We start from the raw sequence: 12,519 nt of genomic DNA, 5'->3' as shown, positions 1-12,519 counted from the left end.
TGCATGCATCTCTGGGGTTAAAAGGCTATTTTTATGGTCGCATATATGCATTAGCAGAAGGTAAAAAGTAATTCACTCTTATCTAGTTAAGCATAGGAGAATAAATTCAGCATCAGTCATGTGTACAGACAAAGATGTTACATATGCTGATTGGGTGCTCCACCATCTAAAAAAGAAATAAATGGTAACTACAACAAGAATATTACATGACATGGAAATGTTTTACATAGAACACATGTATTCTATGTATGTGCAAAAAAAAATATGTTTTTGCATTGTGTGGAATATTGATTTCCACCACTCCAGTAGCCTAGTGATTAGAGCGTCTGCCTCAGATGCGGGAGGTTGTGGGGTTAATCCCCATTCTAGTCATACCAAAGACTTACAAAAATGGTACTAACAGCTGCCTCGCTTGGCACTCAGCATTAAGAGGTTAGTGTTAGGGACTGGTCGGCCTGGTGTCAGGATAATGTGACTGGGTAGGACATCATGCTACATGTCTGCGGCATGATGCCCAAGTACTAGGCATCACTATAAACTGTCACACTGCAGACATCATAGCGATATGGCGTGAAAATTGTTAAAGCTACGTTAAAAATCCAAATGACACACACATTGATTTCTTCAAGAAATAATTGATAATGTTATGTAGTTTAAATTATGAATATGTACATGAAAAAACTACTTTGTTGCCTTCTTTGAATGTCTTCATCAGAATTTGGCACTACTGCTAAAGTGACTTATATGAAATAAATCACGAAAAACTGCAAACAAAGGTTGTATAATGGGACTATACTGTCAAAGATATGCATTACCATAACAGATTGCTTCACAGATGACTCTTTGTACCACTTTATTTGTGTTTCTTTTTCACACATAAAATAGGCATGTCACTAGCCAAGCTTGTTTGGTCATTGTTTTCCCAGTTGTTTAAACACTCTATAGCAACATAGCACAAGACACAAGTAGTGTGTAAGCTTATTTCGTGGACATTTTTTTTAAAAGCATTCAACAGGGTGTCAAACATACGGTCCACCAGACTCATTAGTCCAACCCATAGACCAGATCTCGTTATTGTTAGATTTGTATGTTTATTCATGAAGTGAAGTCCATCTGTATCAGCTATGGTCCACCATAGCAAATGATTTTGACACTCCTGCTATACAGGGTAGTTAATTTATTCCCTCCAGGTCTGTACTATAGGTGTAAGACCACACATTTTTAATTCTATTGGACATTAACCAGAAGAACTTTTAGGATGACCTGGTGTCTTTTGTTCAACGTCCCTTCATCCATTATTACATAATTGTTATCTGCTTATCATTGCTCCTAAACAACTTAAATGATTGCCATGAAACTTTACAAGCAACTCTTACATCTAGTTGGTCCTAAATTAGACTGCTCCTCAGCTGTCTAGTATGCACACCACAACAGCCATCTTGAAAATCCTATTTTAGCTTCTCCAGAAGAGTTTATGGGTTTATCAACATGGGATAACTGCAAGACTTCACACGCTGTTTGGTTGGTCCCAAATGAAAGTAGAGCCGATCTTGCATCCAATATGCATGCTATGGTAGCCATCTTGAAAATCTTGTTATCATTACTCATCATGAATGGGGTTTTCACCATAAGACTTAAGATGATGTCTAGTTAGTCCAGAATAAAATTTGTACTGATCTGACTTCACCACAGCAGCTATCTTAAAAATATTGTTATTACTATTTATTCTGAAAGGAAAGTTATATCAGCATTGTGTTTTCATTAGAATTCTTATAATGTTTAGTTAGTGTTGGTAAAAATTATGCTGATCTGACGTTTCACTAAGTCCATCACAGCTGCCAACGTAAAAATACATCTTCTAGCTGGAAAGTCACATCAGCATTGGGTTTTCATCTGAAGACATATTATGATGTCTAGTTGGTATTTAATGAAAAATGGAGCTGATCTGACATCCAATATAGGCACCATGGCAACCTTCTTCAAAATCTTGTTATTGCTTCTCCTCCTACATGGAAAGTCATATCAGCATGAGGTTTTCACCAGAATAATTCTGACCCTGAATGAAAATAGCGCAGATCTGACATCAGATATGGCTGCCACAGGACATTCTGATCGGATGGTCATATCCACATGATGCCTTCATCAAAAGTTTTTGAATGATGTCTAGTTTGTCCTAAATGAAAATGCATCTGATCTTAGTCCACAGTGGCTAATGTGACAGTTTACAAGAACATCTGAGATGGTTTCAGCATTTGAAATGATGTCAGTAAATTATGTTGACTTTTCATACCCAGGTGACTATTCACTGTTGACCTGGCTTTGCATGTGTAGGTGTGGTCGATTAGTATGTTAGCACAATGCTGATTCTCTCTTGCTAATTAAAAGTTTAAATTGTTAAGTTTAAAAATATTAAAATTTAAATATAGCAAGAAAAAAATTACAAAAGAGTTTTAATTGGAAAGGGGCCAACATAAAGATATCACTATCACTATAGTCTGTATGATAAATAATGTGTACATGTCTACTGTAGACTGCAAACATATTTTTTAATGTTATGTAAATGTTGATTACACTCAAGTTTTACAGAGTGCCTTGGGATTTACTATACTTATTATCTATTACAGAAAAGTGTCCTAGATAGTGCTAAGCAAGATAGCAAAGGTACTTTCAATGGGGATGGCTACATAAGGTAGGATCTGATGCTTCATTTTTATGTTAGACTCATTATTTTATTTTATTTTATTTTATTATCCCCATGATTTGGCATCAGGGATATTGCTGTACACGTTTCCACCCTTCCATCAGCATTTTCTTCAGTTTTCTAAGAAAGAGGCCATTATGACATCAAATTTATCAGGTCCTTCTTACTTTCAAGGTTCCCAGTCTATTTTATTTTATCATTTCCTTTGAATATTACTTGCTCCTAACAGCATCACAGTTTTAAATATTCATATAAAATATCTTTTGAAGTATTAAAGTTATTATAATTTCATTTATTTTAAATTATTGTGAAATTTTCTCTCATGTTCTTTATTGACGATAGGAATGCCTACATATAAGAATTTAGATAACTTGATGAGTGGAGATAACTCCTAACTTGATGAGTGCAGATAACTCCGTCATGAGTTGTTTCCTTCAGTTTGCTGCACAGTTGGAAAGAAATTAAATCTTATTTTTAATTTTATCATTTTTTTTTTCATCTAGCTTTTTTCATCTAGCTTTTTTATTTGGGATTGCATGTATTAATGATATTTTCATTTCATTTCTTATGCTTGAATGGCAGTTATCTCTCCCAGTATTGGTATTGGATACAGAACCAATGCTGCAATGAAGTCATTATCATTAATTTCAGTTCAGTCATTTCTTACAGTTACTAAATAGATACCAAATATACCCATTTGCATATGAGCAAGCTCCCAAACTGAATAGTCAAAACTTCAAAAAGTACATGAGCTAGCCCATATGTCCAGCCATATTGAAACATCATGTTATTGATTGGGAAAATTTAAACATGACAGCAGAGTCTTGAAAAAGTCTTAAAATTTTGTTTTTACAACCGTTTGAAGTTTAAACTATGCATGAGCCAACCCATATGTCCACCATTTTGAAACATCATGTTATTGATTGGGAAAATTAAAAAATGACAACAAAGTCTTGAAACAAAGTCATTAATTTTTGTTTTTACAACTATTTTGGTCAGAAACTGGTAACATGACTGCTCTTTTGGGGTTCAGGTTAAGTATGTAATTTCATCTTTGGCAATCTGCATTAACAATATATACTGGTAGTCAACCAGAAACTTAAAAATTTGCAAGTGTAGACCTTGTCCAGTGGATAAGCCAACCTCCATTCTTCCAGGCTTTTATTTGTTCCTAAATTATTTGGCTTGTATGTTAATATGTATGGCAGTACTTGAATTTATCCCTTAGTTATTATCACCTTCACGGTGAAGAAAGTCCTTATTCTTTCATCCTTTGTGTCTCTCAAAACATGAGATAGTCTATATCACTGAAAACCTTGCTCCATATACTAAGAGTAATAATCAGTGTGCTTAGTGACTAAGATGAAATATTTAATATCACAAAGAACATTGACTTACAAACAAAATAGATTGTTGGGGTTTTCTTTACCTTTATTTATGCATTACCCATATCTACATGCATTCTTTTGAATATAAGTGATCTAGAAAGGACATGGGCTCATGCTGGAAAAAACATTCCATCTGTCTGTGACCCAGGCTTCTCCTTAACTGCTTGGAGACAGTTCACTTATATTTTTAATATGTTAACTATGGTAACAATAGATTTATTTTTTGACTCTTTTGCCTAGGGATCTCTGGGAGGAAGTCTAATCATCAGATGTTATACAGTTTAAATTAAGATGACATTTTAAATTATTTTTTTTTAACAAAACTTTTTATTTACGACATGAAGATACTTAAGATTTGTTTTTAAGTGTATAACACCAAAGTCTTAGGTCCCTTTAAGAAATGGTGTATTTGCAATGGCAACCACTGAAAAGTTGCTTTCTGTCCCCCAACAGATCTGTACTCTTCATGTCCTGAATTGATAATTCCTTTCCTCTTAACTGATTCTCCCTTTGGATCGGTAATTCAACTTTTAAACACAGATCACATTAAAAAAATATAAAAACAATAATTGTTGCTCAGTTTCAATCAGCAGTGTTCCAGTTAATCAATTTATAGTCTATTGCAGCTAGAATCCAAAAATTAAATAATTGGTCACAATGTTTGGAAATATACTAAATTTCAACTAATACAACTTTTGGTATTTTTCCTTCATAAGTTCAGTTGAATTCTGACCTTCAAAATTGGTGTCCATGCAGAGACCTATTATGAGAGACCACCTGTCTAACAGAGGCCTTTTTTTTAACAGAAGGGGTGATCTGTCAAGACAGTTTTACAGTTTTACTCTTTACCTGGGATTCTAATAATAAAATAATAAATCTTTTTTAAAAAAATATTCCTTGCATAAATGTCAGGTCCAACTGCAAACCACATAGACCCTGATCTGCAGTTGTATAATGCACTGGCAGATCAGGGTCTGTGTTCTACTGATTAGGCCTAACAAACTGCATGGACCCAGATCTGCTGGTGCCTTATGCAGTGAAAGATCTAGGTCATTGCAGCTTGCAGTTTAAAATGAAGTATATATAACAGGTTATGCTACTAAACTAGGCATACCTTGTTGGTACTTCAGGACATTTGAACAAAAAATTAATGAACTCTGAAATTATCTTAGTTTATACAGTACTGTGAAGCTTAATTTAGATTGAATAAGGCTTTTACATGTTGGAAAACATTTTATGGCTGCTTTCTTTCTTTTCAGTTTGAGCATTATCTACATTGTGTTTTCTGTATCAAATTTTGGAGCTCCATCATGTGTGGCCTTAATTGGTCCAAAATTTTCCATGATAGTTGGAAGTTTGATGTATTTGTAAGTATCAGCACATACAGTGTATACCTATACTAACTTGGTTTTAAGTTTACTCATTATTCAGATTTCAGAAACTAATTTTTCTATGTATTTGCAAGATCAACAAATATGCAGGGTCCTTGCTTGACTCCTAGTTTATGGTGAATTGACTTATCTCCCCTGCTAGAATAGGGGGAATTATGGGGAAAATTGGGATAAGTTAATGGAGAGGTTAACATTTGGAATGTTTAATATTTACAGTGGCATTTTATTAAAGAATAAAAGAGTATGGCCAATAAGGGTGGGTTGATAGGGATGGTAAAGACAACTGTTAGAGTAAAGGTAAAAACTAGCTTCACTTTCTCTGTGTATGTTGACTGAAATGACAGGCAATTGGGTGACAGTTTCATCTATATTGGACCCTAGCATGGACCCTGAACATGAGTAAGTTCTTTCAGAATTTTAGAATGTAATACTTGAATATGTTCTAGTTGTGTGAATTGTATGCTATCCATTGGCTGTTGCAAGTAAACTTGACTTGCAGATTTAATGAACAAGACTTGACTGCTCTGTGTTTTGTTTTTGACAGAGAAGGCAATGAAAGATTTCGTATCTTTATTGTTTGATCAACTGGTCAAAGGCTAGGTGAATTTGTTGTATGCCTGCATCCATTATATGTCATGCATTGTGCATCCATCAAATATTGCTTTTTTAAACTTCTTCTAAATAAACACTGGACCAGTGGTTTCCAGGTCTGGTCAAGAGCATCCTGGCATTTAGGACAGGCATCCTGGCATTTAGGGCAGGCATCCAGAGTTTTATAGATGATGCTGATCTGCCTTCAGATATGCTTATTGTGACCAAATATACTCGCTACTCATAAGATGGGTCTGACTACAAACTGCACAGATCCAGATCTGCCATTGCATAAAGTGCTGGCAGATCTGGGTCTGTGCAGTTTGTTAGGAGTAATCGGTATAGACTTTGATTTGTAGATGCATTATGCTACAGCAGATCAGGATCTTTATTGTTTTTGGTTTGACTTATCAGCAAGTACATATGGTACTTATGATAGTAAAAAAAAGGACAAAATAGTTTCTCAATAAATGCTGAACAGAATTTGATCAGATTTTAGAACAGGCATCCATGTAGGAAGACCTTTTAATTTCCTATAAATGATCTCCCTCCATATATGGTCACTGTTACTAAAGGTAGAAAGCCACTGTTAATAAAATTAGAAGAACCTTAAAAAAAAATATCTGCAAAACCAGTTTCTTTAGCATCAGATGAACCTGAGAAAAGTTGGATCTGAGAAATACCAGTGATCTAGTCACTTGTATACATGTATTTGCTTTTATAAAACAGCAAAATATTGGAAGACCTGGCACGATACATTTAAAATCAACCTCCATATTACAGTCACCTTTATACTGTGTCCTGTTTTGGCAAGTCCCAAAGGTGTCTTTCTTGTAGAGATTTCATGTAAATGTGTTGTAATTTCATTAGTTTGGGTTGTTATGTAAATCCTACTACATCGCTCAAAACAGAGGCTAGGTACCCTGGGACATTATTATAGAAGGTTGATATGTAAATCCTACCACAGTAGTCCCTCTCTTGAACGGCCCCCCTGACCAGCAGCCACCCACTCCTTAAGGCCAGAATCCGTTGGCACCGACAAGTTTGTGTTCAAAAGTACCCCTCACGAAAGGCCACCCGGCTAACGCAACCAGTGGCTGCATTTTATTTTAATATGTATCCAGAACCAGTATTTTATTCATAATGTATGTTAAGTAATATGATTTCTGTTTCCCGATGTCAAATTTTCATTACTGAACAAAGTGTTGACATAAGTACATGTACCACTAAGGTTAATATTATATCATATACGCCTCACGAGAAGCTACATTTATTCCATAAAGCCAAGAAAGAGTCAAATTTTAATCTATACAAAAGGGTACGTACATGTAATCCAATTAGCCTTACTGCTGTGTTATCATAAGATGTCCAGTTTAGTCACTCTGATAATTGTTAAGATTACAATTATTGAACAGTAGTAACAGCTGAGAAGTGGCAGTATCGATGTACAATACCCAAGTCTGCAGGAAAATGGTTTGATAGCCTTTATGGCTTCCCTTAGTAAGATGTTGAGCTTGTTCACTTTGATAATTAGTGGCTATTACTACTGACAATAATTGTCAAAATTACAAATCTTAACGGCCGCGAGGTCAGATCTGCGTGATGTTAATGGTACATATCGAAGCCGTTTTTGCTTCTCTCACTTAGTGTAAAGAAATGTATAAAAACAATAGGGTACCAGACTGCGACTAACGAATCACGTGACAAGATCACTTCCTTTAAAAACACACTGCAATTTGTTTAGATGCCTAAAAAACTGTTTTATCAGTATTGTAGTTGGCAACATGAATAACTTACTGCAAAAAGATCAACATGTCATCAAGGAAAAGAAAAATTCTCAGTTTAGAAGAGAAAGTGAAAGTAATTCAACTGACCAAGGGGGTGGTCGAAGATCCTTGCAGAACACTAATGTCGGAAAGACTCAGATAAACAATATCATGAAAGATAAAGAAACAATTCTGCAGAAGTGGGAAGGTGAAATGGACAGAGAAAGGATGATTGTTTGAGCCAGGAGATTTTTGTATCCTGGTTTGAATGACAAGAAAAAGCAACAATTTTGTCAGTTGAATTGGGATATGATGACTTTACCGCAAGTAACGGATGGTTGCACAGATTTCAAGTGCGACACAATATTAAGTGTTCTTTTCTTAGTGGAGAATCAGCTGATGTTAATAATGAAGTTGTTGAAGATTGGAACAAAAGACTAAACGATATATGCAAGGGATATGACAGCAAGGATATTTTTAATTGTGACGAGACTGGTTTTGTATTTTTGACTGTTACCAGCAAAGTGACAGATGATGTGATCTGTAACATAATTATAAAGATAGTTTTAAAACTATATCAATGGTTATTCATAACATTCTTTTGAAAATGAAGAAAGTTTGTTTTACATTTATTTCACAACATGCATGTGATTTTTTTATGAAAATATTAAATGTTTTAGAATTAAATGTATTTGTGACTTTCTTCATATGTATTTACTATTAGCATTGTCATCCCCCTCTAGAAGGGCCACCCTCATTATAAGGCTACTTCCCTGCTGCAATAGGATTGGCCTTACAAGAGGGGGACTACTGTACATCGCTCAAAACAGAGGCTGGGTACCCTGGGACATTATGATAGAGGGTTGTTGTGCACACTAGTATTTTGATCCACACCAGTGATGTGGCTCCTGGGTCATAACTTGGAAACTGTTTAGATATCACTCCAACAACTAACCATATATATATATGTATGTGTGTATATATGTATATATATATATATATATATATATATATATATATATATATATATATATATATATATATATATACACACATACATACATACATACATACATATTTAATGGCCATGAGAAGATGAATTCACAAATGCAACTGACACTAGTCCCAGGACCTACCCTTATCCTATAGGGGCCTAGATTCTGGAGGTTGGGCAAAATGAGGGTAGTTCAGAACTGTCAGCTTCATGTGCACTTTTAAAAATTAATTCTTGTTTTTCAATATGCCATTTCAGTCTGTTCATCCTATCTTTCCTGAAACCCATGACATGGGCATTGTATGTGGCATCTGTTCTGGTTGGAATTGGAGCTGCAAGTAAGTTCAGAATGAAGTTCTATCAGTATTGTTAGGCTGAAGTATTATGCAGCATTCAGTGGTACCTATCTTTAGAGACCACCCCTTATGTCAAGAAAAAATTGGTCTCAGCACAGGTCACCACTGTACATTAAAAATCTGCTCTTTGATGGGGCAGCCTTCAAAAAAGTGGTATTTCAGGTCATTTTACTTTATTTGCTCTCCTTTAAAAACTGATTAAGTCCCTGGTTATCATTTAAATTTCACTGAAGTTGTTATAATGATATACTTTTTTTAAAAAATTCTTAAGTTTGTCACAGGGCTCAAAATTAGGAATTTTTGTTCACTAATTCACAGGATCTGCGAATTAAAATATTTACTGATCCTGCCTAAATTTCACTGATCCTGTTAAAATCAAACAAAAACCAGTTTCAGATTGTATTATTCATTAACATCAAATTCAAAACTCTAACAACTGTATTTCACTAAAAGGACTAAAAAATGAAGAACTATCACTCAAATCTGCAACAGAATTTACATATTTTATACAAAAGTTCTATTTAAAAAAAGTGATACCTTCCTCTACCATATGTATTTTGTTTCAGTCTTATGGACAGGGCAGGGTAATTTCCTCACCATTAACTCCTCCGAGGAGACCATAACCAGGAATAGTGGAATTTTCTGGGCCCTGCTGCAGTGCAGGTAAGATGTTAAATACACCCGTTACATATACCCCCTTCAGATTATTATGTTGTCAGTCTTATTTCAGTTGCCACAGTTATTCTCTTCCTGTATTTCAAAATATTTAAGAAGACAGAAACTGCTCATACCTATATGGTATGTTGATACTTATTACAGTGACCTTCACCTGTGGTAATTTTGCTTATTGAACCAAAATCAACATAGAACATAACAATAATAACAGATTGTGATCTTAAATTACTCCTAAAATATTTACATATCTTGCAGTAATTTCTTCTGACATTCTTATAAATGTAAAATTTTCCTTCAGTTACTCTGCATTTTGTGCCCTCTGAGTCCCAGGTTTTAATTTACCTGTCCATAAGGTCAGGTGATTTTTTTTTAATGTTTCTTTGTCCTTCTTGCACCATGCATCACTCAGTCCATCAGCATTTGCTATTTTTAACTTATTCTCTAAGACCACTGAACCATTTTCAGCCAAACATAACATTGACCATCCTGTCATACAAACCTGTCACATGTATACAAATCATTCTATCCTCTCACTTATGGCCATTGTTAGTAAAAGCTTTAAATAACTTCCTCTCAAAATCTCAAGAAACAGTGACAAGAATTTGACCAAATTTTACACAACGCATTCTGGCCAAAAGGCCTTTCATATATTTAAGAAGTATGCCTGCCATCACATGTGGCTGCCATTATTAAATATAGAAAACTGTAAAATTAATCCCTTTCAAAAGATGCCCATCAAGACGCAGTCAAACTTAACAGAAAGCATTCTGACATGAAAGTATATAAAATGGATACAAATGATGCTAAGCTGTCATTCAAATATGTCTGCTGTTATTAAAACTAAATATAGAAAAACCTTTAAAACATCTCAGAACCAACTGAACACGATATAATGCTGATCCATATTATCAATGTGGATGCTGTATCTGACAAGTTAAAAGTTGTTGCATGATTTATGATTTGGTCTCAAACAGTGCTGAACCAAATTCGACTAGATTTGATAGAAAGTTTCCAGGCATGAAGGTCTTTTAATTTTGGTTATGAAGATAATTAGGAAACGAGTGGCAGAGACTACTAGAACTCTGATTGCTCCGCAAAAATGTAACACCCTGGATCAGTTCCATTAAGTGACAGTAAAGTCATAGTGACCTCCACGCTACTCGAGCAGTTGAGATTGCTGCTAATCCATCCATGTCCAAAGAAACTCTTCCTTTCAGGGATGTCCTGATCAGAACGGTTTAGAGCTTAAGGAGGAGGAGAGGATCTCAGCAGCTGAAGATCCTCCACTTTGAGGATAAGTAAGAGGAAATCGTGTCTTATCAATGACTGGTGTTACTTCAGTGACATCATATCACTCTTAGCATCCATTTCTCAAAGGCAAACTTTGTTCTCTTTCTCTTTGAAGACAAGAAGTTATCCCTTATGACAATTGAGGGATACTGTTGGCTGCAACAAGGTGATATCTTACTTGCAGTCCAATTAAGACATATCCAGACCATACTCACATTATTCCCAAATGGAATTTCTCCTGGGTTTTGACATGGCCAAACTTGTCAAACTTTGAACCACTGTCTTCTCCAACCACACCCACTGATGTAGCTATCATACATGACTGCAGTTCATGATAATGCTAACTTCAATATCAGAGTGATTGAGCTACATGTATCAGTAGATCTGAACTGCATGCAGTTCCATTCTGACAGTTTAGTCGTTCTAATGACACATCCTGGTTCCTTTCTATGAACTGGTTGCTGTCACTAGTCAGTCACCAATAACCATTCATTCCCTCTCATTGATTAATATGTCAAGAAGAAAAGCTGCAGAATCCTGGATGCATGGACATATCTGCATCAGCTGTCATGGACTACAGGTATCTGCCAACTTTAACAATTGAAACTTTTGTGAATTTCGGGTTAATGCAAATCGATATGAATTTGTTTAAATTTATCTTTTTGTGAGGTCTGATAATGGTGAAATAATTTGTGGATTTAATTACTGTCTTACCATCAAAAGTCTTCCAGGCAAATAATTATAAAAAATTAGGATTTATAAATGGCTAAAATTGATGGCATTTAAGTTAATTGACTTAACTATTTTTCAATAAGAAATTAAGAGCATTGAACCAAAAATTTAAAGTTACAAGATTCCCAGTTACACAACCACCGTTGGGAATGCACCTCTCACACAAGTCCTGGATTAGCTATGTTCATACTGCTGAAGGCACTGTCTGCTTGGTTGAAGAATGTTATTAAATCACTGTTCTGTTAATCTCACAGGATCAGGTTAACTACGGAAGATTTCAGCTCATAAAATATGAGTGACTTATATCAGCCTGGCCTTGAATTATTGTCTCGGTTTGGGACAGTGGAGTCAGCTGACTGGCATGGCCAGTCTGCCTTCATTAGCTTCCATAAGTGTGACATGGCCTCACTAAGGAACAATCAGAATCTCATTGGATTAGTGGTAGCTGCACAGACAGTGACCTCTCCACATTCATGAAACCACAGCCTTAGACCCATACATGAATTTGACACTTTTGCTGGAAATACCTGGGAAACTTTTGATGGTAAGACAGTAATTAAGTTCAGAATCCCACAAGGATCTCCCTTACACATGTTTAAACAAATTGTCTCTCATTGTGATAAACTAACATTAGG

The 12,519-nt window shown here is 35.2% G+C and overlaps 1 protein-coding gene across 1 annotated transcript in view; it reads left to right on the top strand.

Annotated features, from left to right (window-relative positions):
* Positions 1-12,519, top strand: part of LOC149805853 (UNC93-like protein MFSD11) — a 48,919-nt gene that overhangs the window by 2,009 nt on the left and 34,391 nt on the right. The window contains exons 2-5 of the mRNA XM_089950578.1: positions 2,625-2,689; positions 5,349-5,456; positions 9,090-9,169; positions 9,754-9,850. Of these exons, the coding sequence (XP_089806704.1) occupies positions 2,625-2,689; positions 5,349-5,456; positions 9,090-9,169; positions 9,754-9,850 (350 nt within the window). The remainder of the gene's footprint in view (positions 1-2,624; positions 2,690-5,348; positions 5,457-9,089; positions 9,170-9,753; positions 9,851-12,519) is intronic.

The sequence above is a fragment of the Sinohyriopsis cumingii genome, chromosome 2 (genome assembly GCF_028554795.1).
Source record: "Sinohyriopsis cumingii isolate HCF-2022 chromosome 2, ASM2855479v2, whole genome shotgun sequence".
Lineage (NCBI taxonomy): Eukaryota > Metazoa > Mollusca > Bivalvia > Unionida > Unionidae > Sinohyriopsis > Sinohyriopsis cumingii.
The sequence above is the reverse complement of the archived record's forward strand: the minus strand, read 5'-3'. Positions and strand labels throughout refer to the sequence as shown.